The following is a 26,379-nucleotide window of genomic DNA, read 5'->3' on the forward strand; positions in this document are numbered from 1 at the left end:
AGATATGTGGGCACAGTTGGCAACGGGCTTTGTTGCAAGAATAGGTTCCTGGGTTAGTGGTTCTGTTGTGTGGTATGTGGTTGCTGGTGAGTATTTGCTTCAGGTTGGGGGGCTGTCTGTAGGCAAGGACTGGCCTGTCTCCCAAGATTTGTGAGAGTGTTGGGTCATCCTTCAGGATAGGTTGTAGATCCCTGATAATGCATTGGACGGGTTTTAGTTGGGGGCTGAAGGTGACAGCTAGTGGCGTTCTGTTATTTTCTTTGTTAGGCCTGTCCTGTAGTAGGTGACTTCTGGGAAATCTTGGGAGACTGGCCTGTCCTTGCCTACAGAGCTTATGCTCAAATAAATTGGTTAGTCTCTAAGGTGCCACAAGTACTCCTTTTCTTTATACTAATGTTTATTGCTCCTCTGAAATAAAATTAGGCCTTAAAATTCAACAGTAATAAAAGCTAACAGCATGTATTATAGGCTCACTGGCAATGAACAGATAAAGAGCTACAGGCAATTAAAGGAAATGATAGCCAATTTATACACTAACATAAATCTCTATATGTAGTAATGGTAAGGTTTTTATTTAGCATACTACTGTGTCCACTTACCATAAAGGATAAGTGACTCTAGGTGTCATGTATCTAACCCAAACTCTTTGAAATATTTCAGCAAAAATTACCTTGGATTTTTTTTTTTAAAACCCACACTAGAAATAAAACCTATATATGTACTTTTATACACATACATAAGTGTAAAAAATGAATGCTTTCCAATAAAGTTTGATGTCTGTTTGTTTTTTAACCAGACTGTCCAAACGTTCCTGAACTACACATAAAGTTTGATGAAGCCTTTAAGCTCGTTAATGTCTCGGGTGAACAGTATGAGCAGATCCTCCAGGTGATTCAGCGTCACACAGAAGACACTTCCTACTTGTTGGGCAAAATGAAAGAAAGGTTCGGGTGGGTGTCAGAACTATCCAACTTGACCATCGGATCAGAAAACATTTTCAATATAGTAAAGGTAAAGAAAGGCTAGTTATTAAAAGGGAAGTAACTATTGCACAGTGATGTCTGTGCTCTATATTTCACTCACACTTAGCTTCAGGACAAGTTGGGAGGATAGTGTGTGTTTTGTGTGTTATTTTTGGTCTTTAAAACATCAAGCTCTTACTAAGGTTGATTTTAAGTATACTTGATAATCCCTTGATGATCTGAAACTCCAGAGATTAGAAACTATTCTACTCTAAATCCTTTTAGTATGATGGATAACTGACAGGGCCAACCTATATCACTTCCTGACAAAAGTAAATTGGCACTAACAGGTTTGGTTGCCCCCAGATTACCTTTCCAGAAGAAGAGAGGCTCTTCCAAGGGGTAACACAGAACACATACATCTTTATTAGATCGGTATAACAAAATTAGAGCTCCAAGTATCGAAAATGTAAAGAATTGTATTACAACATAGGTTGTATGGCACACAAAAATAATCCAGTAAATACCTTATAAATAACCAGAGATCTTTACACAGTGATAAAACAAGAATAAATAATGCTAACTTGTACTGGTATAGGGACAAATCCTTCTCTCTTTTTGCAAAGCACCGCTGTCAGCCTGCTGTTATCTCAACATTGATTCTATGTAGAATCATTGGCTATGCCACTACCACTGCACAGAGAGAACATACTCTTTTCCTCCATAGCATCTCTCAGGACTAGGCTCATATTTTCCCCAGTATTATATGGTTTCATCATGTAAAAAATATGTGACTGTATTCCAGTTTCTGAAGGCTTTAGTCCTGAGATAACCCCTCACACTGGTAGACTCAATATAGTACAGTTGCCTTTTGTTTAAGAAAAATGGAAAAACAGGAACACAGAGGACAAACAATACTTCTGAATACTTACAGTTTTTTCAGCCTGACTTCAAATGGTCTGCTTTGGGAAATACAGAGGCAAAACTCGAATGTGATTCTGCAAACATGCCAGCACGAGTAACTAATCACATGAATCATAGAATCATAGAATATCAGGGTTGGAAGGGACCTCAGGAGGTCATCTAGTCCAACCCCTGCTCAAAGCAGGACCAATCCCCAACTAAATCATCCCAGCCAGGGCTTTGTCAAGCCTGACCTTAAAAACTTCTAAGGAAGGAGATTCTACCACCTCCCTAGGTAACGCATTCCAGTGTTTCACCACCCTCCTAGTGAAAAAGTTTTTCCTAATATCCAACCTAAACCTCCCCCACTGCAACTTGAGACCATTACTCCTTGTCCTGTCCTCTTCTACCACTGAGAATAGTCTAGAACCATCCTCTCTGCAACCACCTCTTAGGTAGTTGAAAGCAGCTATCAAATCCCCCCTCATTCTTCTCTTCCGCAAACTAAACAATCCCAGTTCCCTCAGCCTCTCCTCATAAGTCATGTGTTCCAGACCCCTAATCATTTTTGTTGCCCATCCATTGAATCATCCATTGAAATTAATAAGATGACTCCTGTACACCTATATGTTTGCAATTTGGGCCCCTCATTGTCATGAGTCTAAGAAATAACAGGACAATACTTAGCATGAATAAAGCACTGTACAAACACTAATGTGCACATCTCCACCATGGTGGTGCAGTGCATTACTGCCACACCTGCTTCCCCCCACCCCCCACCTGGCCAAAATATATATTGACATGAACCTAAAAAGCTACTGCTCACTTCAGAAGAAAGCCAATGGATGGAAACACCCATGTTTTAAAAGGCCCTCACTTTTCATTTTTCATTCTAAAAGTGAGAGGATGCAAAACAGGTATTAACAAATTGACAAAGTGTACTGGGTTACAGTAACTAAACTAGGTTGTTCTATTTCAGGTGTCACCAAGTATCCAAGGAGCAGATTCTTCCAGTCTGAATGAAACAGTGGTAGATGTGAATATTCTGACTTCACCTACTTTCACAATTAAGGTTCCTCATGATTTAGTTATAGGGAGCTCTGAGTTCATTGAATATGTAGCTGCGAAAGCTTTGCAACTTTACAAGCAGACTTTTTAAGGACGGTATGTTGTTTCTCTTTGTATAGTGAACTTAAAACGTAGTAGCATCCATCTATTCTTTTCTGCATTGCAACGGCTTTAAACTGGAATAGGATTAGGTCCATGATACAGTCTATGCCTGTCTCTCCATTTGATAGATGGAAGATAAAAGTGGTATGAAAAATAAAACCAAATGCTCAGTGTTTTGGTCTTTAAAATTCAGACCTGTCATACTAATATCCATAGACCACACTTATTTATATATTAGATCCTCAAGCTCTAAGTAATATCTAGGACAAGATAATACTGAGGCAAGTGTTCTGTCCAAAGATAACTGTGTCACAACTACAGAACAGCATGCTAGGGCTCTGGCATTAGATACCATGCCTTCACGTCCATTAATCAAAGATAAAAGACTGCTAATTAGTCTGATCATAGTTTAGGTCATCTTGCTGTGCTTGACACTTGTTAAACATAGAGAGGACAAATTCAGAACAGATGTAGTGACTTGTAACAGCTCATTATAATATTGTGCCATAAAATCTTGGGATAAATACTGCTCTCTAACTAATGGGCATATTTTAGATTCACATGCAAAGGGGAAGCTTCACATGTTTCCTCCCACCATCTGTGTGGAAGGAAGCTTGGCCATCCTCCCTCCTCTGGGTCTCACAGAGGCTACACTGCAGGTTTAGGGATGTACAGGAGGGAAGGGCAGGCTGGAAAGATGCATAATGTTCTCTAACCCCAAGGAGAACATCCGGAAAAGATACCTATTACTTCTTCCGTGGAGCCCAACCATCCTCTGCACCCACGGATGTTCCTGCACAGTTCCAATGAAGTCACACTGAGAGACGGACCTGCTCAGGGCCAGATCCTCTGTGAAGGCACAGGCCTCTATGCAAATGAACCTGGCATCCCATGGATCCACTAAGAAAGCATTAGCCTGGGGCAGGTTCTGTGACCTTTGGCTAAGAATGAGGTGGGAGCGGAGGGCAAACCCTATCCTTGACAAGGCAATGTGGGGGGAAATCTTTGTGAGGGGATTCTCTCAGAGATTGCCAGTGTTGCCAGCTCATAATTTTAATCACCAGTGCAATATTGGGTGTTTTTCTTAAAGCCCCAGCTCTTGGAGTTTATGATTATTTGAGAATCTCACCTTGTTATTTAAAAAAAATGTGTGTTTCAGATCTGCGGAGGAAAAGTTGGAAAACAGGGCCTGAGCTCATTAGAAAGGCTCAAAAGCCAGCAGGAAAATAAAAAGAACACAGCATCTAGTATACTTTAAAAATCACATGATGTTAAATGCAATCTCATGATTTTCTGGGGCCTGACTCATGATTTTTGAACACTTGGGATTGGCAATACTGGATTTCTTCCCCAGAGACCCTTGCTGCAGAAGAGGAGGCACTGGGTCTTTGAATTTATGCATAACATAATAAAAACAAGACTACCATCCACGTTGGTTTGGCTATGTTGGTGCACCTAAATGCACATTACATCAGAAATTGACCTAGAAGTGAGTCTTTTGACAGGAAAATAAGACAACTCATTTCACCATGATTGTTTCTTCATAGCTATTATCCCTATTAGATCTAGCTATTAGCAATATTCACTCTTTTTTCACCTCTCCCAAACCTAAATTTGGGAACACTAAGGGCTAGAAGTCTAATAATAATAATCTTAACTCCCATAAGGAAGGTCTGAGTTCTTGTTCCATTACCGAATCCTCCTGTGCAATGAACATTTGTGGTCATTCTTATACCTGAGTGAAATGAGTGAAAAAATGGTATAAACGGCTACCAAATCATAATGGTAGCATTTTACACCTACTTTGCACAGGTGAACATGACTACAACAGGCCTTTTTATGGCATGAGAGAAAATAACAAGTGGGGAATCCCAGAGGATCCTTTGTATAAAAGGAAAAAAAGAACGACTACACACTTCAGTATGTAACCAACTGACTTTTTTTGTATGTTCACTAGTAGGAAGATGTATCCACTATCATCTGTTTATTCATATATGTAACACCCTTCTTTAGTCCAAAAATAGAAAAAAAGACAGTTTTTTTCAGAAACACACTATGGTCACTGATGCACTGCACAATGCAAACCTTATTTTTTTCCCCTCTAGACAAGAAGATCTGTGGAATATCATCTACTTCAAATCCAGCATCCTCTCCTTACAGTGAAGTACTCCAAAGTTCAGTGTACAGAGAACTGTTCTATGAATAGGGTTTTAAAATGTTTGCTTACAAACAATATATTGTTTAATAAATATTGTGACATCAAGTATTCAATATTTACAGTAATTTTTTTGCATGGCAAATTAAAATCCATGTCAATTTGTATTCCTTTTAAATGAAAACTTATATGCATGTATGGAACTTTATGTGATTGTTGGTTATCACTTATGATCCCAGTTTTACAGAGACTTAAGCACATGCTCAGCTTCAACCATGTAAGTTGTCCCCGTTGCCCTAAATGCTATTACTTGCATGCTTAAAATTAAGCACATGCTTTAGACTTTGCAGGACTAGGGCCTAAATCCTTTGTACACCCAGCTAAGGATTAATCAACCGAGGCTGAATGTATATGTAATACATTAATGCATGTATTCTATTTCTTCTTCCAGTTGCTTTTACATTATAATGTACATTAAATGGCTTTTTTCATAATTTGTGATGAACAAATTCTTCAGCTTTTTGCATAGTTTACTTGTAGTTTGCAACTAACGTAATTTTTTAACAGGGCAATAAATATTTTCATTGGAAAAAAGTTTGTTTTGTCCATTTTACATGTTTGCTTGAACTACATGTGTAAAATAAAATAAAAACTAAGATCCTTATGCTATAATACCCTCAGTCCTAGGCAGAGCTCCAAGTGATTTCAGTTTCATTTGCTGTGCACACCAAGAGTGGTACACATCCCAAAGAACATTTCCCCATTCTCAGCTGTATTTTTTCCTAACTCACTTTTCTTTATTTCTAAGTGCACAAAGTATTAGTTTCCAATATAATAAACTGCAGCTTTTTGTTTATACCATATTCTGCTTGTTCACTCCTACTTACCTAAAAATACTTAACGATTTTAACCAACAGAAAGGCCAGGCGTTTCAAGAGTCCTCTTTATTTCCTTTATTTGGCAAAATACATTGTTGGGGCAGGTGAAGTTCTCTCCAGTGCAAGGCCCTATGCACCACTGAAAGGAGGTTAAGTCTTAAACATAGCTAGTACCAATGGGGGCCTAACCCTGAGAAGTGAAGAGCAGCCACAACTCCCATGTGAATTGGCATATCTCAGGACTGGGCTCTAAATAACTAATAATGAAGTTTCTAAATATTTACCCTCAAATGACTTTGTAAGGCATCACATATTAAAGTAGAAGTATTTGGGGAATATTCAACTGATCATGGCTACCTATTAACTCCTCCACACCTCCGCAATCCAGAGCATATCAGCCAACCTAGTATCAACTTGGAACAAAGTGTTAGTTGCTGTAATTCTGTTCCCCCATTCCTTTTTAGACATCTGTCCAGTACAGCCAGGAATTGAAAAGCTTATAATAAAGTGCTGAAAACAAAGGATATAAAGTTATTAAAATTCAAGGTACATTATTCCTTTAACAAATTATACAAGGGTTGCCAAAGTGTGTAGTAAAGGGTTATACAAAGTAAATTGTTAACCAATGGCTTTTTCAACCCTGAGGCTGACTGAAAAGACCAGCTCCCTGTTCTGAATTTGCTATCCATCAATTCATCTCCAAAAAAAGAGTAAAAAAAGCACATACTGACAAGAAAGTGAACACTTTTAATACCAACTAACAGTACTTAAGATATATCAAACCAATTATTTTTATAAGTATTTTTGTAAGAAAGCATGATGTGCAATGAGTGCAACAAGCTTAGCTTCCAAGAAAGGTGAAGAATAGAGGGAACAGCATTGGATTGTGGATGAGAATATTCTCACAGAGATTTGTTTAACGTAATAAACAAAAGAACAGAAGAATGGCTATACTGGGTTAGACCAATGGTCCATCTAGCCCAGTACCCTGTCTTCCAACAGTGCCTGGTGCCAGATGTTTCAGAGGGAATGAACACAACAGGGCAATTTATCGAGTGATCCATCCTCTGTTGTCCAGTTCCAGTTTCTGGCAATCAGAGGATTAGGGACACCCAGAGCATAGAGAACAGAGTTATACTTTTGGCCCTCACAACATCCTCTGGCAAAGAGTTCCACAGGCTGCCTATACACTGTATGAAGAAGTACGTCCTTAGTTTGTTTTAAACTTGCTGTCTATTAATTTCATTGGGTGACCCCTGGTTCTTGTGTTATCTGAGGGGGTAAATAACACTTCCTTAGTCATTTTCTCCACACCATTCATGATTTTACAGACCTCTATCATATTCCCCCTTATTTGTCTCTTTTCTAAGATGAACAGGCCCAGTCTTTTTAATCTCTCCTCATATGGAACCTGTTCCATACCCCTAATCATTTTTATTGCCCTTCTCTGTACTTTTCACAATTCTAATATATATTTTTTGACATGGGGTGACCAGAAGTCACGCAGCATTCAAGGTGTGGGTGTACCATGAATTTAAATAGTGGCGTTATATTTGCTGTCTTATTATCTATCCCTTTTCTAATGGCTCCTAATTTTCTGCTAGCTTCTTTGACTGCCGCTGCATATTGAGCAGATGTTTTCAGAGATCTATCTATGACTCCAAGAGCTTTTTCATTGGAGGCACATAATGGAGGCCGGAGGAGGCTAAGCCTTCCCAAACCTCCACTAATGCTCTCCGCCATGGTCCTGGGGCGGAGCCGTGTAGGGGCTTAGAGCTCCTCCAGGAGGCGAGGGCTCGGATCGGCTCAGGCAGACGGGCCAGAAGCAGCTCGGGCGGGTGGACTGGCGCTCAGGGCAGCTCCGGCCAGCCAGCTGGGGCTCCTCTGGCCATGATGTGGGGCTTGGGGCTTCTCTAGCCATGGTGGGTGACAGTGAGGGGGCGGCGCAGGGACAGAAGGGGCAGGGCCGGAGGCTAGCCTCCTAGAATAGGGGGTTCACACGCTGCCCATGATCTCTTTCTTGAGTGGTAACAGCTAATTTATACCCCATCATTTTGTATGTATAGTTGGGATTATGCTTTCCGACATGCATTACTTTGCAATACAGAGGGAGGCATCTATTTTCCTCTTTTCTTCATCTGTTTTCAATGCCCCTGTAAGACTTTCTACTTCCCTGGCTGTCTTGTATGCTAGCATTGTCTTCCTGTGAGTTTTAAGAGATGGGAACCTTATGTCCCGTCTCTGCACTTATTTCTAGGCTTGACAGAAATTCTCCCTTTTCACGCCTCCAGATAAACCCAGTCTACTGATTACTGTACATAAGAAAGTGTCAGATGCTACATACATATAGAAAGGGGACTTCAAGTGCATGACAACACTGAAATTTCCAGAGACCTGAAAAGATTCTTGTAACAAAAGATATGTTTGTAAAGGAACAACAACAATGTATAACGATTGCCTCTCTAAACAGGGAGGATGTAGTTGTCCTAAACACTGTAAACAAAAGCTTACGCTCAATAAATTTGTTAGTCTCCAAGGTGCCAAAAGTACTCCTCCTAACACACAGTCGATCAGGAAGGCACTTTGGCAGTCACTTCCTAACCAGTAGAGAGGAACCACCCCTATGAAAATGTTTTATGCTGAGGATTTTAGCAAAAGTGGTAAAAACATAAATCTAATAATTTTATTGAAATAAATAATGGTCATGGGCTACTGTAGATGTACCTTGCTGAGCATCAATTTGAATTAATGGAAAATCCCAGGGGGAATAATAGCACCATCAAACTACGAAAAAAGGCATACTAGTGGATGCATCCGATGAAGTGAGCTGTAGCTCACAAAAGCTTATGCTCAAATAAATTGGTTAGTCTCTAAGGTGCCACTAGTCCTCCTTTTCTTTTTGTGAATACAGACTAACAGGGCTGTTACTCTGAAACCTATCAAACTACCTAGGCCATTATCAGCTCCAGTGCTACAGGAAGAATTGAATCTAAATAGGCTTCTTTTTGTTTCACAAAGTAGTTACAGAGAGAGAGGGGGGACACCCCACCCCAGCGCTGGGTCCAAGAAGAAACCCACTCCTGGAGTCTCCCCTTTTCCCGGGCTGTTTGGTTGCCCTGGGCCCGGCACAATCACAGATTTTGAAGTGGGGAAGGCCCATGGTGATGGTCGGCTCTGACCCCCCCAGCAGAGCAGAGGCCAAAGAGAGCCTCCCTGCCTGAATTCCCCGGCCCGCCGCCAGGGAGCGGGGCGCCGCGAGAGACACGCGGCGGCTGCAGCCTGGGGTCCGGGCCAGCAGGGGGCCCTGGGTACCGGGCTATTCAGCTCGGTGCCCCGCCCCAGGGCCCGCGCTGCGGCCCGGCAGCCAAGCCCCTTTCCTCACGGCCTGGTGGGGGGGGGGATGGGGTGTCCCGGCCCTGCCCACGCTGGGTCACGGGGAAGGAAGCGGCGCCGCCCAAGGCGCCTCCCGCGCGCGCGCGCCCGGCCCTACGATTGGCTGGCGCCTGGCGGGCCGGGGGTGGCGCCAGTTCGAAGCGCGGGCCCGCCGCGCCAGCTCGCCCCGGCCGGCCCCGCCATGTCCGCCGCGCGCGAGCCGCAGAGCCCGGCGCCCCCGCCGCACGGGGAGCTGCAGTACCTGGGGCAGGTCCAGCACATCCTGCAGCGCGGCCACCGGAAGGAGGATCGGACCGGGACCGGCACCATCTCCGCGTTCGGGCTGCAGGCGCGGTACAGCCTGAGAGGTGACTGCCAGAGTCACTGGCGTGGCGGGGACCTCTCGGCCCGCTCCCCGCAGCCTCCCCCCTCCCCTCCCCTTCCCCATGGGCTCACTCTCCCCACAGACCTCTCCATCCCACGGGCTCCCCCTCCCCAGACCTCCTCCACCCCATGTGCCCCTCCAGTCCCTCACCGCATCCCACCAGCTGCCCCCCGGCCTGGTGCCTGGCAGACCTGCCAAGCGCTTCACATTCACATTGCTTTCCTGACTGTTACAGTGCTAAGTTCTAAATGAGTGCTCCAATAAACTAGGCTCTTATTGTGATAGTATATAATGCACATGCACCACAGATCAGTGTCTAAGCTTCAACACTTTTAGTATTTATAAGTGAAAAGCAATCCATGGTATTTGATGAGTGAGAATTGACTTTGCTGCTTTGACCTTTTTCAGATCAGTTTCCTTTGCTGACGACAAAACGAGTGTTCTGGAAGGGAGTGCTGGAAGAGCTGCTATGGTTTATCAAGGTATGATGCATGGTTGTTATGTGCATTGATAATGCTGTCTGTAGAATATATCCCACTATGGACTAGTGTATTTGAAACACTTACAGATGTTTCCATTCATACAGGGAACAAACAAGTTATGACATTCTAGTATTTTTCCAACTTAATAATAAGTCTAATAGCTTCAAAACATTTTGTTAATTTTGGTTAAGGTGCTAGTACAATCTGGAGGGAATGCTGGTTAAATCTTACCTTGCTTCTTTTTAGTGAAATATTCTGAAGTGTTGAAGGACTTGTGTACACTAGAAAGTTTTGCTCCTTAAACTATACCGCTGTAGTTAAAACAGGAAAACTCTATGTGAATGCTTTTATACTGGTATAGCTTATTCCTGTTCTGTCACCAAAATGAGATACTCCAGGATAAGGCACTCTTATACTGGTATAACTGCATCCATCCTAGGCTTTTACCAATACAACTCTTTGCAAAAAATAAATAAATAAATAAATTACACTTCTAATAGATGATCACACCTCTAAGGGTATGTCTACACTACGAAATTAAGTCGATTTTATAGAAGTCAATTTTTAGAAACCGATTTTATACAGTCGATTGCGTATGTCCACATTAAGCGCATTAAGTCGGTGGAGTGCGTCCTCACTACTGTGGCTATCATCGACTTAAAGAGTGGTGCACTGTGGGTAGCTATCCCACAGTTCCCACAGTCTCCGCTGCCCACTGGAATTCTGGGTTAAGCTCCCAAGGCCGGATAGGGCAAAAACATTGTCGTGGGTGGTTTTGGGTACATATTGTCAGGCCCCCCTCTGTTGCTCCCTCCATGAAAGCAACGGCAGACAATCGTTTTGTGCCTTTTTTCCTGGGTTACCTGTGTAGACGCCATACCTCGGCAAGCATGGAGCCCTCTCAGCTCACCGTCACCGTACGTCTCCTGGGTGCTACACAGCAGCAGCTACCATACGTCTCCGGGGTGCTACACAGCAGCAGCTCCTTGCCTTTGCGGCAGAGAGTGCAGTAGGACTGATTACTGTCGTACATCTCCTGGGAGCTCCTGGCAGACCTCGGTGAGGTTGATCGGGGTGCCTGGACAGACATGGCTAGTCTCCTCTTAAAGCACCGAATGGGAGACAGAGACTCCAGGTCATTCTCTTCTTTAAGTTTTTCGTCTCATGGAGATTCAGTCCTGCCTAGAATATCATGTGAGCTGGAGGCTTCTGCCTCAGGCTGCTCTGCCCCTGGCAGCACCATGCGGTCGCACCTACCCCAGCCTACTATAGGCTGAGCAAGTGCAGAATGGTGGTAGAATGTGTCTTTGGACGTTTAAAAGCTCGCTGGCGCTGTTTGCTGACTAGGTCAGACCTCAGAGCAACCAACATTCCCATTGTTATTGCTGCTTGCTGTGTGCTCCATAATATCTGTGAGAGTAAGGGAGAGACATTTATGGCAGGTGGGAGGTTGAGGCGAATCGCTTGGCATCTGATTTTCAGCAGCCAGACACCAGGGCGATTAGAAGAGCACAACAAGGCATGCTGCACATCAGAGAGGCTTTGAAAACCAGTTACACTGAAGCCTGGCCAGTCATGAAACAGTTGTGTGTGTTTCTTCTTGATGCAAATCCACCCTCTTTGTTGATTTTTAATTCCCTGTAAGCCAGTCACCCTTCCCCCCTTTGAAATAAAGTAACTATTGTTTTGAAACCATACATTCTTTCTTTATTAATTTTTTTAAAAAAGAGAGATAACGGACGAGGTAGCCTGGGTGGGGTGGGGTGGGGGAGGAGGGAAGGACAAGGTCACATGGCTTATTGTAGCCACACTAAAAATCAAACTGTTTGAGTGACAGCCTTCTGTTTCTTGGGCCATCCTCTGGAGTGGAGTGGCTGGGTGCCCAGAGCGCCCCCCCCCCCGTGTTCTTGGGCGTCTGGGTGAGGAGGCTATGGAACATGGGGAGGAGGGTATCATAGAATATCAGAAAGAAAAGGAGTACTTGTGGCACCTTAGAGACTAACCGATTTATTTGAGCATAAGCTTTCGTGAGCTAAAGCTCACTTCATCGGATGCATAGTGTGGAAACTGCAGAAGACATTGTATACACAGAGACCATGAAACAATACCTCCTCCCACCCCACTCTCCTGCTGGTAATAGCTTATCTAAAGTGATCACTCTCCTTACAATGTGTATGACAATCAAGGTGGGCCATTTCCAGCACAAATCCAGGTTTTCTCACCCCCCCCCCCAAAAAACCAAAACAAAACAAAAAAACACACACACACACAAACTCACTCTCCTGCTGGTAATAGCTTATCCACAGTGACCACTCTCCCTACAATGTGCATGATAATCAAGGTGGGCCATCACACCATCACAGGGCCTAATAACATCAGCCACACTATCAGAGGCTCGTTCACCTGCACATCCACAAATGTGATATATGCCATCATGTGCCAGCAGTGCCCCTCTGCCGTGTACATTGGTCAAACTGGACAGTCTCTACGTAAAAGAATAAATGGACACAAATCAGATGTCAAGAATTATAACATTCATAAACCAGTTGGAGAACACTACAATCTCTCTGGTCACGCAATTACAGACATGAAGGTCGCTATCTTAAAACAAAAAAACTTCAAATCCAGACTCCAGCGAGAAACTGCTGAATTGGAATTCATTTGCAAATTGGATACTATTAATTTAGGCTTAAATAGAGACTGGGAGTGGCTAAGTCATTATGCAAGGTAGCCTATTTCCCCTTGTTTTTTCCTACCCCTACCCACCCCCCCCACCCCCCAGACGTTCTGGTTAAACTTGGATTTATGCTAGAAATGGCCCACCTTGATTATCATACATCTTGTAAGGAGAGTGATCAGCTTGGATGAGCTGTTACCAGCAGGAGAGCGAGTTTGTGTGCGTATGGGGGTGAGAAAACCTGGATTTGTGCTGGAAATGGCCCACCTTGATTTTCATGCACATTGTAGGGAGAGTGGTCACTTTGGATGGGCTATTACCAGCAGGAGAGTGAGTTTGTGGGGGGGGGGAAGGCGGAGGGTGAGAAAACCTGGATTTGTACTGGAAATGGCCCAACTTGATTATCATACACATTGTAAGGAGAGTGATCACTTTAGATAAGCTATTACCAGCAGGAGAGTGGGGTGGGAGGAGGTATTGTTTCATGGTCTCTGTGTATATAATGTCTTCTGCAGTTTCCACAGTATACATCCGATGAAGTGAGCTGTAGCTCACGAAAGCTTATGCTCAAATAAATTGGTTAGTCTCTAAGGTGCCACAAGTACTCCTTTTCTTTTTGCGAATACAGACTAACACGGCTGTTACTCTGAAACCTATAGAATATCAGAGTTGGAAGGGACCTCAGGAGATCATCTAGTCCAACCCCCTGCTCAAAGCAGGACCAATCCCCAATTTTTGCCCCAGATCCCTAAATTGCCCCCTCAGGGATTGAACTCACAACCCTGGGTTTAAGCTGGCCTATGTCAAACCACTGAGCTGTCCCTCCCACAGTTATACAGTGGATGCAGCAGGGGTCTGTGCTCTTCTTGGCTATCCTGCAGCTCCAACAGACACTTCATCATGTCCATTTGCTCCCCCATTAGCCTCAGCATCGCGTCCTGCCTCTGCTATTCGCACTCACTCAATTCTTTCCTGGCCTCTGCCACTGAATGCCTCCATGCATTAAACTGTGCCCTATCAGTGCAGGAGGACTGCATGAGCTCGGAAAACATGTCATCGTGAGTGCGGTTTTTTTCGCCTTCTAATCTGCGATAACTTCAGGGACAAAGATGATAAGGGGAGTGTAGAAACATTCTACGATTCTGGGGAGACTGTATGGTCACCTGTGCTGCTGAGTTCGCCACACTGACCAAACAGGAAACAAAATTCAAAAGTTCCCGGGGTTTTTCCTGTGTACCTGGCTAGTGCATTGGAGTTCAAAGTGCTGTTCAGAGCAGTCATAATGGAGCACTCTGGGATAGCTCCTGGAGGCCAATACCATCAATTTGCATCCGCACTATCCCAAATTCGACCCAGCAAGGTCGATTTTAGCGCTACTCCCCTTGTCGGGGAGGAGTACAGAAGTCAATTTTAAGAGCCCTTTAGGTTGACGGAATGGGGTTGGTTGTGTGGATGCAGTCATTTTTAAATCGACCTAACGCGGCTAAATTCGACCTAATCCCATAGTGGAGACCAGGGCTACCAAGCATAGTTTATGCTGGTAAAACTTGTGTAGACAAGTGCTAAGATGTTGTGTTGCCCTATCGATGTTCCCTGATGTGATTCTGAGTAGCATTTGATTAAATGCTGGTACATCGGGACTTGAAAAATCAACTTATCCAGATATCAGTTTTTTGAAGAACTTAATGCTCTTTTAAAAAGGAAGCCTTATCCTTTCAATTGTAAGGGCTAGAACCTTTCAGATGTCAACCAGCACAGTGCTGTACTCTGAGACTGTAGACGTGTTTTGATAGCAGATAATATTTAAGTCTCTATTCGCTTTCAGTGCTATTTTAAACTCAGGGGATTTGTTTTCTTATTCTCATCTCTAGGTTTTATACAAAGTGGCAGAGTAGAATATGGGAGCCTACCATCTGCTCAGTGACTAAACAGAACTTCCAACTATTTCTAGTTGGCATCTCTCAAGAGCATGTAATTTAAGCTTCAAGAAAACAGAAAAAACATGCAAAAGAGAAGGGACTGCATAAACTTTTCCCCCCATAATGACTTGTAAGACAGTTCACGAAGGCTGACAGCAGGTGCATCATGAGTAACAGAATTATACAGACATGGAACAAGTTTTTTCTTGTTTCATCAAGCAAAAAGTAAAACCTTGTTTGCTGAAGGGCCTGTGTACAAGCAACTGTAGGCAATCGCATTTATCCTCGAACCTCCATTGGCCTACAGTATACAAAGCTAGAGATGAATTAAAGATGACTAGAGCAGTATAATTCAATTCTCAGTAACATATTGTTTATAACAGTTTTATTGTGTGTAGGGTTCAACAAATGCTAAAGAGCTCTCTGCAAAAGGAGTGAAGATTTGGGATGCCAATGGATCACGTGAATTCTTGGATAAACAAGGTTTCCCTAGCAGAACAGAAGGGGATTTGGGACCAGTGTATGGTTTCCAGTGGAGACACTTTGGAGCTGAATATAAAGATATGAATACAGGTGAGGAAAGTAGATAACTTCAACAGCGGGAAACTAGAGATTTTATCTTCAGTGCTTAGTGAGACTGACAGGATTACTGTGGTACCTCACTTTCAGGAGGTTATGGAGGCATGAAAAGATTATAACGAGGACATTTATAATGGTAACTGAGAACCAGAATAAGTAGATCTTTTTGGGAGGTTATATTGAGCTTCTAGGAAAGCCTACCATTATGAAATATGCAGTATTGCAGGCAGTAGCCTATTTATAGAATGGGTGAATCATAGGCAGTACACTGTTCTGCTAATGTGCTGGTATATCACCTGTAGGTGGGAGGATATTTTGGTTTCCATGCCCATTTAGTTCTTTGCCTCTCTGCTGAGGCTGCCAGCAGAGGTGCCAATTGTAACAGGATACTTTTTTTTTAAACTACACTAAAATCACTCATTTCAGAGAGCTGCTATTATTAATTTGTATAATTAGCACATTAATTTGTGCTGTTTACAGGAAAGTATCATTGGAAAATCATGACTCTCCCACGCTTAGCTTTCATAATGATGTTGGGGGTGGTGAACTAATGTCTTATTCAACCATCAAAAAGTATTTTCTCCATCTAAAAAGGCAAGTAAAAATGTAAAGAAGAATTCCAGTACTTCACACTATATCAACCTGGGCATAATTTCTTTTTTAAAGAGAGCACTTTTATACCAGAACAATCTCCACATATTCATATGTTGGTATAGGACAAAGAAAAGGCAGGTAGTCAGTCTATTGGATAGCAGGCCAGTAAAAATGATCAGCACCAAGTAACCAAAATTGTTTTATGGCCCCCTGGCCTCGTATTTCACTTGTTCTTCAAATTTCTCTTGGATTAAGGTACCTTTGATTTCCCATGTAAAGGATAAGCCTTTGTTTAAAATGATGATATAGAAATTTATTATTTTAATTGAGGCGGTTTAACAGTTGTCATGATATGAACTAATAGTTTGTAGCATCTTGTTACCCATTGAAATCTGGCTTTTGTGCATTCTCAAACACAGGACTTAAGGGTGATAAAAATAGCATGTTAGTTCCACTCTATTTAAACTCTGTAGGCTCTGAGACCCACTGTCAGATATACAGACAGACCTCTCAATTATTCTCCAAGGTCTCAGGTTTCGTTTAAAGTTTTTAGCTGTTGTGCTAGAGAAGAAAATGTTCAATCATGGGCTGTGTCTACACTATGGACACTATAGCAACAGTGCTGTAGCTATGCCACTGTAACCGCAAAGTGTGGCTGCAGACTACAGCAATGGAAGGGGTTTTTTCCATTGCTGTAGGGACTCCATCTCCCCAAGCAATGGTAGCTAGGTCAACAGAAGCATTCTTTCATCAATCTAACTGTGTCTACTCTGGGGGTTAGGTTTGCATAGCTACAGCACTCAGGAGTGTGGATTTTTCACACCTCTAAGTGCCGTAGCTATCTTCATGTACGTTTTAAATGTAGACCTGGCCTTGGGGTGTAAGGATGCAGACACTTATGTGAGTTTGCAGAGAGAGTGAAAGAATAGCTCTGGGGTGTGTATGACCCCATTTCAGGAGGTACTAACCCCAGTGCTAGTGATGATGCTTTAAGTGTCAACAATAACTATTTCACTTCTCAAAGCATGCAAGAAAAGAGGGGAAGGGGACACCACCTTTTCCCAAAGCTTGGAGCACTCATCTGAGGCTCCCAAAGGACTACCCAGAAGAGAGAGAGGGAAGGCTCAGAAGATGTATTAAGGTGTAAACCTTTAACAATCCCAGGTGGGATCAGAAGAGGGGACAATTAATGTAATTTTTCTGAAGGGTGTGGGCTTGGCTTTCAAAAGGATTTTTTGGGGCAGCTCTAAGCTATTGTTAAAACAACCTTAGGCTGTCTGACTTATTTAAACCTTGTCTGGTAACTTTCTTCAGATTACTCTGGCCAAGGAGTGGACCAGCTGCAGAATGTAATTGACACAATCAAAAACAATCCAGATGACAGAAGAATCATCATGTGTGCTTGGAATCCCAAAGGTACAGAAGTGTGTGTGTGTGAAGTGAATGTAGTTGCACCTTACCAAGTTGCATGCTAAGCTATATCATTGGTGCTCATTTAGTCCTGAAAGTTTGCATAATTACCAGATCCTGTGTCTACAGCCGGCTCTGGTGGTGGTTACATTTTTGCTGCAAGAAAAGGTGAGCTTACACAACTGATATGTGATTTCATGTTCTATAAATGGTTGGGTGAATTATAACCTGAATTCTCCTGTTTCTCATGATTCTCACTGATGTGAGAGGATATTCAGGCCCCAAAACATCCTATATGATTTCAACCCTTTTCTGTCTTAGTACAAATGGAAATACATGATTATCACTGCCCTCTACATAGTCACTATTCAAAGACGCTTTGCATATAATAAAAAAACATTTAACTTGTTTTTTAAGGAAACTCATAATTGAAAAATATAATCAAGCAGCTGTTTGTTTTTTACTGTGTATTAAATTATAGGATTATACTCAAAATTTGGGGAGAAGAGAACAAAACTTAAAAAAAAAAAATTACAGTGCTCTTTTTCGTAGTTGTTAGAATCTTTTCTGAAGAAAGGAGCCTGTTTAAGAACTTTAGGAATTAAAGGTACTCAACAGCTAGAAGAGCGGGAGATGCCAACAAGCAGCAGCCAGTTAAAAAATTGTCGTTTTAGCTGTTTTCCCTGCTATAGTTAGAGCCAGTTTCCAAAAAGGCATGCTGGGGAAAGGTTCCCATTAAATGGCAACTGTACAGTAGGTGGAGGGTTAATAGGGATCAGGCAGGTCAAAGGAGTGTGATACCTTGGATGTCCAGCTGTCAGTTTAAAATCAACAAAGCCAAAACTGGGTTCTTAATCTTCCCCACCAAGTCTTCCCCCTTTTCTCAGTCACAGTGGACACCATTATCTTCTCTGTCACTTGGCATCTTTAACTTGACCATTTCTCTAGATTCTAACATTTGGGCTGTGTCTAAATCATGGTTTCCCTAACTGTGGTGTATCATATATTCCATCAGTTCACTTCACAGCCATTTCTTTTCTTTCTTTTTTTTTTTTTTTAGAACGTGGTACATGAACCAGTAAGTTTAGGGTCTGCTGGTCTAAATCTCATTGATCCTTCCTGCCTAACATCTCTATACTTCTTCCTTCTCTGTCCACACAGTTCACTCATCTAGTCTCCCATCATTTCGACTCCTGCAACATTCTGTTGTTTGACCTTGACAAATACAGTCTCACCCAGCTTATATCCATTCAAAATGCTTCCGCAAAGATCATTGTCCTAGTTTGTTTGATCATGTCACCCGCTTTTGCATCCATTCTTTCTCCATCGCCTCAAATGTAATCTACTTGCCTTTACCGTCAGGGCCCTTCACAGCCTATCCTCATGCTACCTATCGTCTCTCATATCCTGCCAAGATGTTGACTCCCACTTCCACCTTGCCAGTGACATCAACCTTTATCACCCACTTGTTCAGTTTCCAAAAAAATACCTTCATGCTTTCTTCCATTCTGTCTCTCATGCATAGGAAGAGCTGCACATAAACATCTACTAAACCACTTAACTGTCATTTAAATTCCTCCTTAAAACTCCCCTTTGCCATGATATCTACAAAAATGTGACTGAAGTAGGCATATTATACTAATTTAGATGGAATAAATGGGCCCCAAGAGCAAGTGGTGTTAACATGACCCTGAAACTGTCCAACCTTAAATTTAAAAAGGTTTGGTATACAGAGACTGCAGCTTGCTTGTATCAAGGCAAACACACCATTAAAAATCTTTTAAACCTGTTTTATTAAAGATACAGAAAAGAAGGAAAAATAGTTAAAGCACTTGAAATGTAAAGTAGTAAATAAGGCTTCCATTTTAACAACATCCCTTGTTCCCTGTCCATTTAGCAGGAGAGAGCTGTTAGAAGGAAAACCCTTGTGCTTGACAGCCTTTTTGATGGTGATAACTATCCTTTTTTGGGGAAAAGAGAAGAAGTTAGTTAAGATGGGCTGGAGCTGGTATCACTGTTGTTGGTAAAGTCCGATCCTGTTTCCTAGAAAGCAAAACAAGACAAACTCTCAAGAGGGAAGAGAAAAGAACAACAAGGATAGAAAATGCAGCTTCTGTCTCTGGTGTTGACTTTTACTTGCTACTTCGCTGCTGGAGAAACAGAGGCACTGCACATGGTTTTATCAGCCATTCCAAGACCTGGCAAACTTATTCCAGCATCAAGCTGTTTAGGTGATTGCTTTTAGCTGCCTCTCTGGTCACAAGCTTACAGCAGTGTTGCAAAATATGCAGTTTTGGCCATTGAAACCAAACTCCTTATTAGACATAAGAAAAAAAGGAAGGGGCTAAGGAAAGGAAAGAAATACATTGGAGAAGGAAAGTGTGTGTGTGTGTCTGTCTGTCTGTCTCTCTCTCATGCACGCACGCATGTATGTCCAAGTCTGTGGAGGTGGTGATGTCCTCTGGCCCCCACTCTCCTGTGTGGTCTGGTCAGGACACTTCTGAGGATCAGAATAACGAAGGCCCAATGGTGTTACAGTAAATACCGGGTCCCAAAGCGACAACGGGGGTGGTGGACATGATCATTAAATTTGCTCCTTTCTTCTTCCATCTTTCAGTCAGCCATCATTTTGGATTTTTCCTAAGTCATAGTCATCCCCTTGTTCTTTTATTATTATTATTTTCATTTTATTATTTTCCTAAGGACCCCAAAAGGGGAGTGATGGGTGGAATAGCCCATCCCCTCATTATTTTGTCCAACAGTTGGGACTGATTTCCAACACAAAAATTTTGACCCATTGATTTCCAGTCCCACACTCTTCTTGTTTACCAGGCATGATGTAAACACAGTCCTTGAGTTATATCAGTAGGCCTTTTTATTTGGACTAATTGTCTTTCTGTCTTCCTTTTGCATCTTTTCCCATCAACATTTGTTGTAATAGGTTATTATAACATTTTTATGAACTTGCTCTTTTCACATGCAAGCTCACAATTAGGGTAATTGGGCCGATAAATTTACAGCAGGTGGCAGGAGTGCTCTGACTGCTGCTTATCATCCTGACCAGTATTCTCATTGTTCCCATGTGCTCCCTCATTTGTCTCTGTCCACCTGTTACTTTTTGTCTTGTACTCCCTGAGGCGGAGGATGTCCTCCTCCCCCCCACCCCCGGTGTCTGTAGTGCAATACAAATAATAAAAATTAGAGGCAGGAGCTTGTTTAAGAAGGAAAACATAGGCTGAATGACTAAAGCCCTTGACACATGCTTAACTGCAAACACTTGAACACATGCTTAATTTTACTCATGAGACTAATCTCATAAAATCAATAGGACTAATTATGTGAGTAAAATTAAGCATGTGCATAAGCGTTTGCATTATCAGGGCCTAAAACCTTTCTTCAGGGGAATTTGTACTCTGTCCATCCAGTTACTGTTAACAATAGCAGTTACATAATTAAGCAAGCAATATCTGGTAGTGGTAATAGCAGGATTTAAAAAGTCTTAATAGTAAAAGCAATAGAACTATAATATGTGGTTCAATATTGCTATTTGATGTATTTATGCATATTTATTTCTATATACATACGTATATTTTTTTGCTCTTTCATGCTGTCTTAATACTGGTTTTTTCCCCCTCTTCCTGTTTTGCATCTCCTTAGATATTTCACTAATGGCTTTGCCTCCATGCCACGCTCTGTGCCAGTTTTATGTTCTAAATGGTGAACTGTCTTGCCAGTTGTATCAGAGATCTGGAGACATGGGACTCGGGGTGCCTTTCAATATTGCCAGTTACTCACTTCTCACGTATATGATTGCCCATGTCACAGGCCTGAAGGTATAGTATCCTTTTGCTTAGATATTTATAGTTTGAACAGAGGACTAAAACATTAAATAGACTAACATTTATGTAGGAAGAATTGGAATGAACACAGCATTCAAAAGTTTAGATATGTACAGGAACAGGCTCTGTAGATTAATTATGTTTAATGTATGCGTTAGTGGGGTGGCCTGCACTATAAGAACTCTATAAATCTCGTTGTGGTCACTTATATCAAAGAATCTCCAAATCTTGTGGAAAAAACTTGTCAAAATGAAGATGTATCCTGGCTTATTCCACCAGTTTATCTCCCAAAAATCTGAGTTGAGTACTTTTCCTTCTGGTGACAATGAAAAATGCCATGGGGTGTCTTTTTGTGCTACTGAAACAGCTGTCTTCAAGGTACTACCAACTTCAAGCCATTAGAAATGTCAGTGTTGTTCTGGTGGTTTTTTTGGACTAGACAGAGCATTTATTCTGTGGTTGCTGTCAGATTCCAATTTGCATATTGTGATCTGCCTACCTAAATTCCTACCATGGTTTCAATTGGATATTTTTCTCTTCTGACTGTAAATGGGTTGTATAGTACTGCTCTTTTCTGTTAGCCACCTGTTATCTTTCACCAAAGATAGCTGCGTTCTTGTGACTTGGTAGAGCAGAGATTTGTTTAATTTAAATACATTACAGTCTTTCTACTAAAATCTGACTTCCTCACTTCTTAAAGATTTAATAGGGATAGTGTGATTTTTTGAGCCCCCTCCTGGTGCTATCATCAGGAGTTGCTGCTTCCATTTTTAGCACTGAGGAGATAAAATGGGTGAGTGGAGAAAATCATGCTTTATAATAAGTAAGGACTTAGTGTAAGTTTTATATCAAAGGCAATTAAAGTAAATGAAGTTTGATGTCTCTTCCACAATGTCATTTAACTATTACATCTCCTCTTAAAGCAAAACACTTTTTGTGGGAGAGATCTGCAGTAAAGAACAAACTCATAGAAGACTTGTGAATTTTTGCATAACATTAAATACTGCAATAACACTGCAGACAAATGTAGTAAATAGCTCTGCTTTTACAATCCAGTATTTCATTACATGCTATGGCTAAGAATACTGCAGCAAAATAGTGCAGATACTTTCAGGAGCAGTAAACTCTTAAGCACTAGACCTAAATCAATGATGGTAAATTGTCAGGCAATGCTTAAGTCACACAAAATGCTTATCCAGGGTGTTAGGTGCCCCTGCCGTAAGTGAAAGAAACGTTAATGCAGACAAACCAACCTGTCAACTTTCCCAGTTAGAAAAAGTACCAGCCCTTTCCCAAATGTGAGGATAGCTGCGATTTGTAGCATGCCATGAAGGCCAACAGATGTGGGCTATTTCTGATCAAGAGGCTGGGAAGAGAATTCCAAAGTTCAGGGCTCATTACAGAAAACATCCTGCTAGGCGCTCTGATTTAAACCAAGAAGACTGGCTTTCAAGTGCTTCTGCATACCATAACTATGGCAATAGTGAGGCATGTTTCTCAGCTAGGCAGGTTCAAAGCCATTTTGGATATGTCTACATTGCAGCTGGGAACATGCCTCCCAGCGTGGGCAGACAGACTTATGCTATCTCTGCTCAATCTAGTGCACTAAAAATAGCATTGTAGTGTGTGGGTGGTGGCTTTGGCTAGCTGCCAGAGTCCAAGCCCATCTTAGCTCAGGTGGCTAGCTGGAACCACTGTCTTTTCCACAATAATCATTCTGCTAGTTTTAGCATGCTAGTGTGAGTCTGTCTACCAGGGCTGAGAGGCAGACTCACAGTTGCAGTGTAGACATAACCTTAGGGCTTTGTCAGGATAGATCATGGTGCATTGGTTTCATATGATCCTGCAAGGAACTCCTTTTAATGAGTTGCTTCGGTTTCCTAAAAGAATTAAGTGCCACAGTAGTCTAATCTTGAGGTAGAAGCATGGATCACTGTAGCACTGTTAATATCTAAGAAATATTTGCAATCTATCACTTTTGAGGTAGATGGAGAAAGCTATATTTCTCACTACCCCCATCTCCTTTCACTTGTGTTAACAGATAAATATGAGTGCTCAGTTGCTATATCTGTTGCAAAGTCTTTGTTGTAGAACTTCATACTCTGCTTAGAGTAGCTTAAAATAATCGGTTACTTTAGGGAAGGACAATATTTGAACTTGTAAGGCAATGGCTTATCAAGACAATCTGGTGCAGGAGCTACACTTCAGCCACAAGCATTGCAATGTCATACAGTCCTGAAATGTGCTACCTTGTTTGTCTGAACACTTTTCCCTCTTTTTCTTCAGCCTGGTGAATTCATACACACATTAGGAGATGCTCATATATATCTGAATCATGTTGAACCTTTGAAAATTCAAGTAAGTATCCATGGCGACTGGAGCCTGGCTGTCTTTTTGATATTCATCTACCACAACTGGTTACTAATGGCATTTTGGGCTGTGTAAGTAGGAGCATTGCCAGCAGATCGAGGGACATGATCATTCCCCTCTATTTGACATTGGTCAGGCCTCATCTGGAGTACTGTGTCCAATTTTGGGCCCCACACTCAAGAAGGATGTGGAAAAATTGAAAAGATTCCAGCAGAGGGCAACAAAAATATTAGAAGACTGGAACACATGACTTATGAGGAGAGGCTGAGGGAACTGGGATTGTTTAGTCTGCAGAAGAGAAGAATGAGGGGGGATTTGATAGCTGCTTTCAACTACCTGAAAGGGGGTTCCAAAGAGGATGGATCTAGACTGTTCTCAGTGGTACCAGATGACAGAACAAGAAGTAATGGTCTCAAGTTGCAGTGGGAGAGGTTTAGATTGGATGTTAGGGAAAAACTTTTTCACTAGGAGGGTGGTGAAGCACTGGAATGGGTTACCTAGGGAGGTGGTGGAATCTCCCTCCTTAGAGGTTTTTAAGGTCAGGCTTGATAAATTTAGTTGGTGATTGGTCCCGCTTTGAGCAGGGGGTTGGACTAGATAACCTCTTGAGGTCCCTTCCAATCCTGGTATTCTATTAACTCATAGTAATCCTGCGTTTTTAGATCTGGTACTGTGGAGACCTTTCATTGTAAATACTATCTTAATTTGCATGGCTGATCCTCTGATTTCTTCTCCAATACTCCCCTTTACCTGGGGTCAACTCTGGTTACAAGTGAAAACACTAGAATTTTGACTGAATTGTACATTAATTTGGACCAAAAGAGTGGTTATCTCTCTGCAAGTCAAAGATACAAGAATTTGTACTCTAATCTTTATCATTGTTACAAAATATTAGTGTCCTTATACTTGTCTTATCAACATAAAACTGTAACTAACTGACTAAATGAATAAAGTGCACTTTGATGCATTATCCTTACTTACGTATATATAGTCAGTTTGCAAACCAGTAATTTTTAGTGGGTATTCTGCTGAATAAGGCTCTACAGTACTTTTTTTGGGTCTGACAGACTCGTTCACTTCATATCAATCTTTCCACCTTCGTCACACAAATATCTACATACTATGACGACTGAGAATGTTATGGCAGGTGAGGTCTACCTAACCAAAAGAGCTGTCTAAGTATTTGGTTTTCACTATGCACTGTTCTTTACATTTTGTACAAGATTAGCACTCAAAAGTAAGTCAAATTCTCTTTAATTTCAGCTTCAGAGGGAACTACGTCCTTTCCCAAAACTCAAAATTCTTCGTAAAATTGAAAACATCAGTGACTTCAAAGCAGATGACTTTCAGCTTGAAGACTATAACCCACATCCAGCTATTAAAATGGAGATGGCTATTTAATGCACTTAACTTTTTAAACATGATATGAGTCTGTTTTATAAGTATGTTACCTTGTCAATACTTAAGCTCAATGTGATGCTCTTAAATGTTGCTAAAACAGTTACATCACTTTGAAAGGGGTCCTGACCTAAAAGATGGACTGTTCATAGCTGTTAACCTGCTTCTGAAGTATCTAATGAAAAATGTATGTTAATGAAAGTGGCTTGCCTTTGTGCAGGTGGTGTCATTGAACCAAATCTTGGTGTAAAAGAAAAAATTAGCACCGTTTACTAGCCAGTCTTTGAGTACAGAGGTCTCCGTTAGAAGGTGACTCTGGGTTGTACATTTCTACTGTCTATAAATCATTCATGAATTGGCAGGAGCCCCCTTAAGTTGTTACTGGGTTTAAGTTAATATTTCAAGCTTTTCCTTGCTCTACACTGTAGCCTGAGTAGTGACTAGTGAGAAGTATTAGCCTTGTTCTGAATTAGTTACTTACCCTTATGCATTAGTAAGTATTTAAACAAAACAGGTGTTATAGCAGTGGATTTTTTTTAAGCTGGAGAAGAATGTTTAATAAACTTTTGTATAAATATTTTCAATGGTGTTTGGAAAGTGTGTTGTATCTAAGGCCTCGTACTGAATTTGTGCTTGTAACACTAATATCAAGAAGATCAAGGTAACTTTCAGAGGATTTTGAGATTTCAAAGTTTTGGCTTTGCTCAATTTCAGAACAAAAAATCAAAACATGAACTCTCCTAATTGGAATGGGGGCTGTAGTACTTGGAGTATACTGAAGCTGTGGCCTGTAGGCTCCCAAGTGCTCTACTCTCCCTCAGTAGGCTGCTAAGGCAGTAGGCAGGTAAGCAAGTTGTCAAGAAGCCAGGCAGGCTTCCTACAGAAGTTTGTTGGACCCTGATTTCAAAACATTTCAATTTTGATGAATCAGCAAATGTCTAGTCACAAGTCTTGCTACAACTAAAGCATAACACCTAGTTTTATCAACTCTACCCCTGCTGCAGGATACTGGTGACATCAGTACCAGTTCTGGTCCTTTCATAATGCTGCCCATCTTACCAAGCCATGGTAGTTTATGTACACAGGGGGTGGTTGAGTAAGTTTGGGCCTTAAAGAAAATATGAAAGTTTTTAAACACCCAATCAATGGAACAACTCTGAATAGCTCTATGCCTAACACGCATACCTGAAGAAGTGGTTTTTTATCCATGAAAGCTTATACCCAAATAAATTGGTTAGTCTTTAAGATGCCACTGGACTTGTTGTTTCTATACCTAACTGTACACT

The 26,379-nt window shown here is 41.7% G+C and overlaps 2 protein-coding genes across 2 annotated transcripts in view; both read left to right on the forward strand.

The window, feature by feature from the left end:
- The window catches only part of CLUL1 (clusterin like 1), a 33,467-nt gene extending 30,443 nt beyond the window's left edge, over positions 1 to 3,024 (forward strand). Inside the window, exons 8-9 of the mRNA XM_073329621.1 lie at positions 797 to 1,011; positions 2,845 to 3,024. Coding sequence (XP_073185722.1) covers positions 797 to 1,011; positions 2,845 to 3,024 — 395 coding nt within the window. The remainder of the gene's footprint in view (positions 1 to 796; positions 1,012 to 2,844) is intronic.
- A 6,531-nt stretch (positions 3,025 to 9,555) lies between these two features.
- TYMS (thymidylate synthetase) lies at positions 9,556 to 25,677 on the forward strand. Its single transcript, XM_073331441.1, has 7 exons — positions 9,556 to 9,808; positions 10,234 to 10,307; positions 15,302 to 15,476; positions 17,391 to 17,492; positions 21,144 to 21,319; positions 23,612 to 23,683; positions 24,959 to 25,677. Exons 1-7 carry the CDS (start codon positions 9,643 to 9,645, stop codon positions 25,094 to 25,096), a joined length of 903 nt encoding a protein of 300 aa, XP_073187542.1. The 5' UTR covers positions 9,556 to 9,642; the 3' UTR covers positions 25,097 to 25,677.
- Positions 25,678 to 26,379: the final 702 nt, after the last annotated feature.

This window comes from Lepidochelys kempii, chromosome 2 (assembly GCF_965140265.1).
Source record: "Lepidochelys kempii isolate rLepKem1 chromosome 2, rLepKem1.hap2, whole genome shotgun sequence".
Lineage (NCBI taxonomy): Eukaryota > Metazoa > Chordata > Testudines > Cheloniidae > Lepidochelys > Lepidochelys kempii.

Coding starts and splice junctions, on each gene's coding strand:
- TYMS (XM_073331441.1), top strand. CDS start 9,643: ATGTCCGCCGCGCGCGAGCCGCAGAGCCCGGCGCCCCCGCCGCACGGG. Junction 10,308..15,301: donor AGCTGCTATGGTTTATCAAG/GTATGATGCATG, acceptor TATTGTGTGTAG/GGTTCAACAAATGCTAAAGA. Junction 23,684..24,958: donor TTGAACCTTTGAAAATTCAA/GTAAGTATCCAT, acceptor CTTTAATTTCAG/CTTCAGAGGGAACTACGTCC.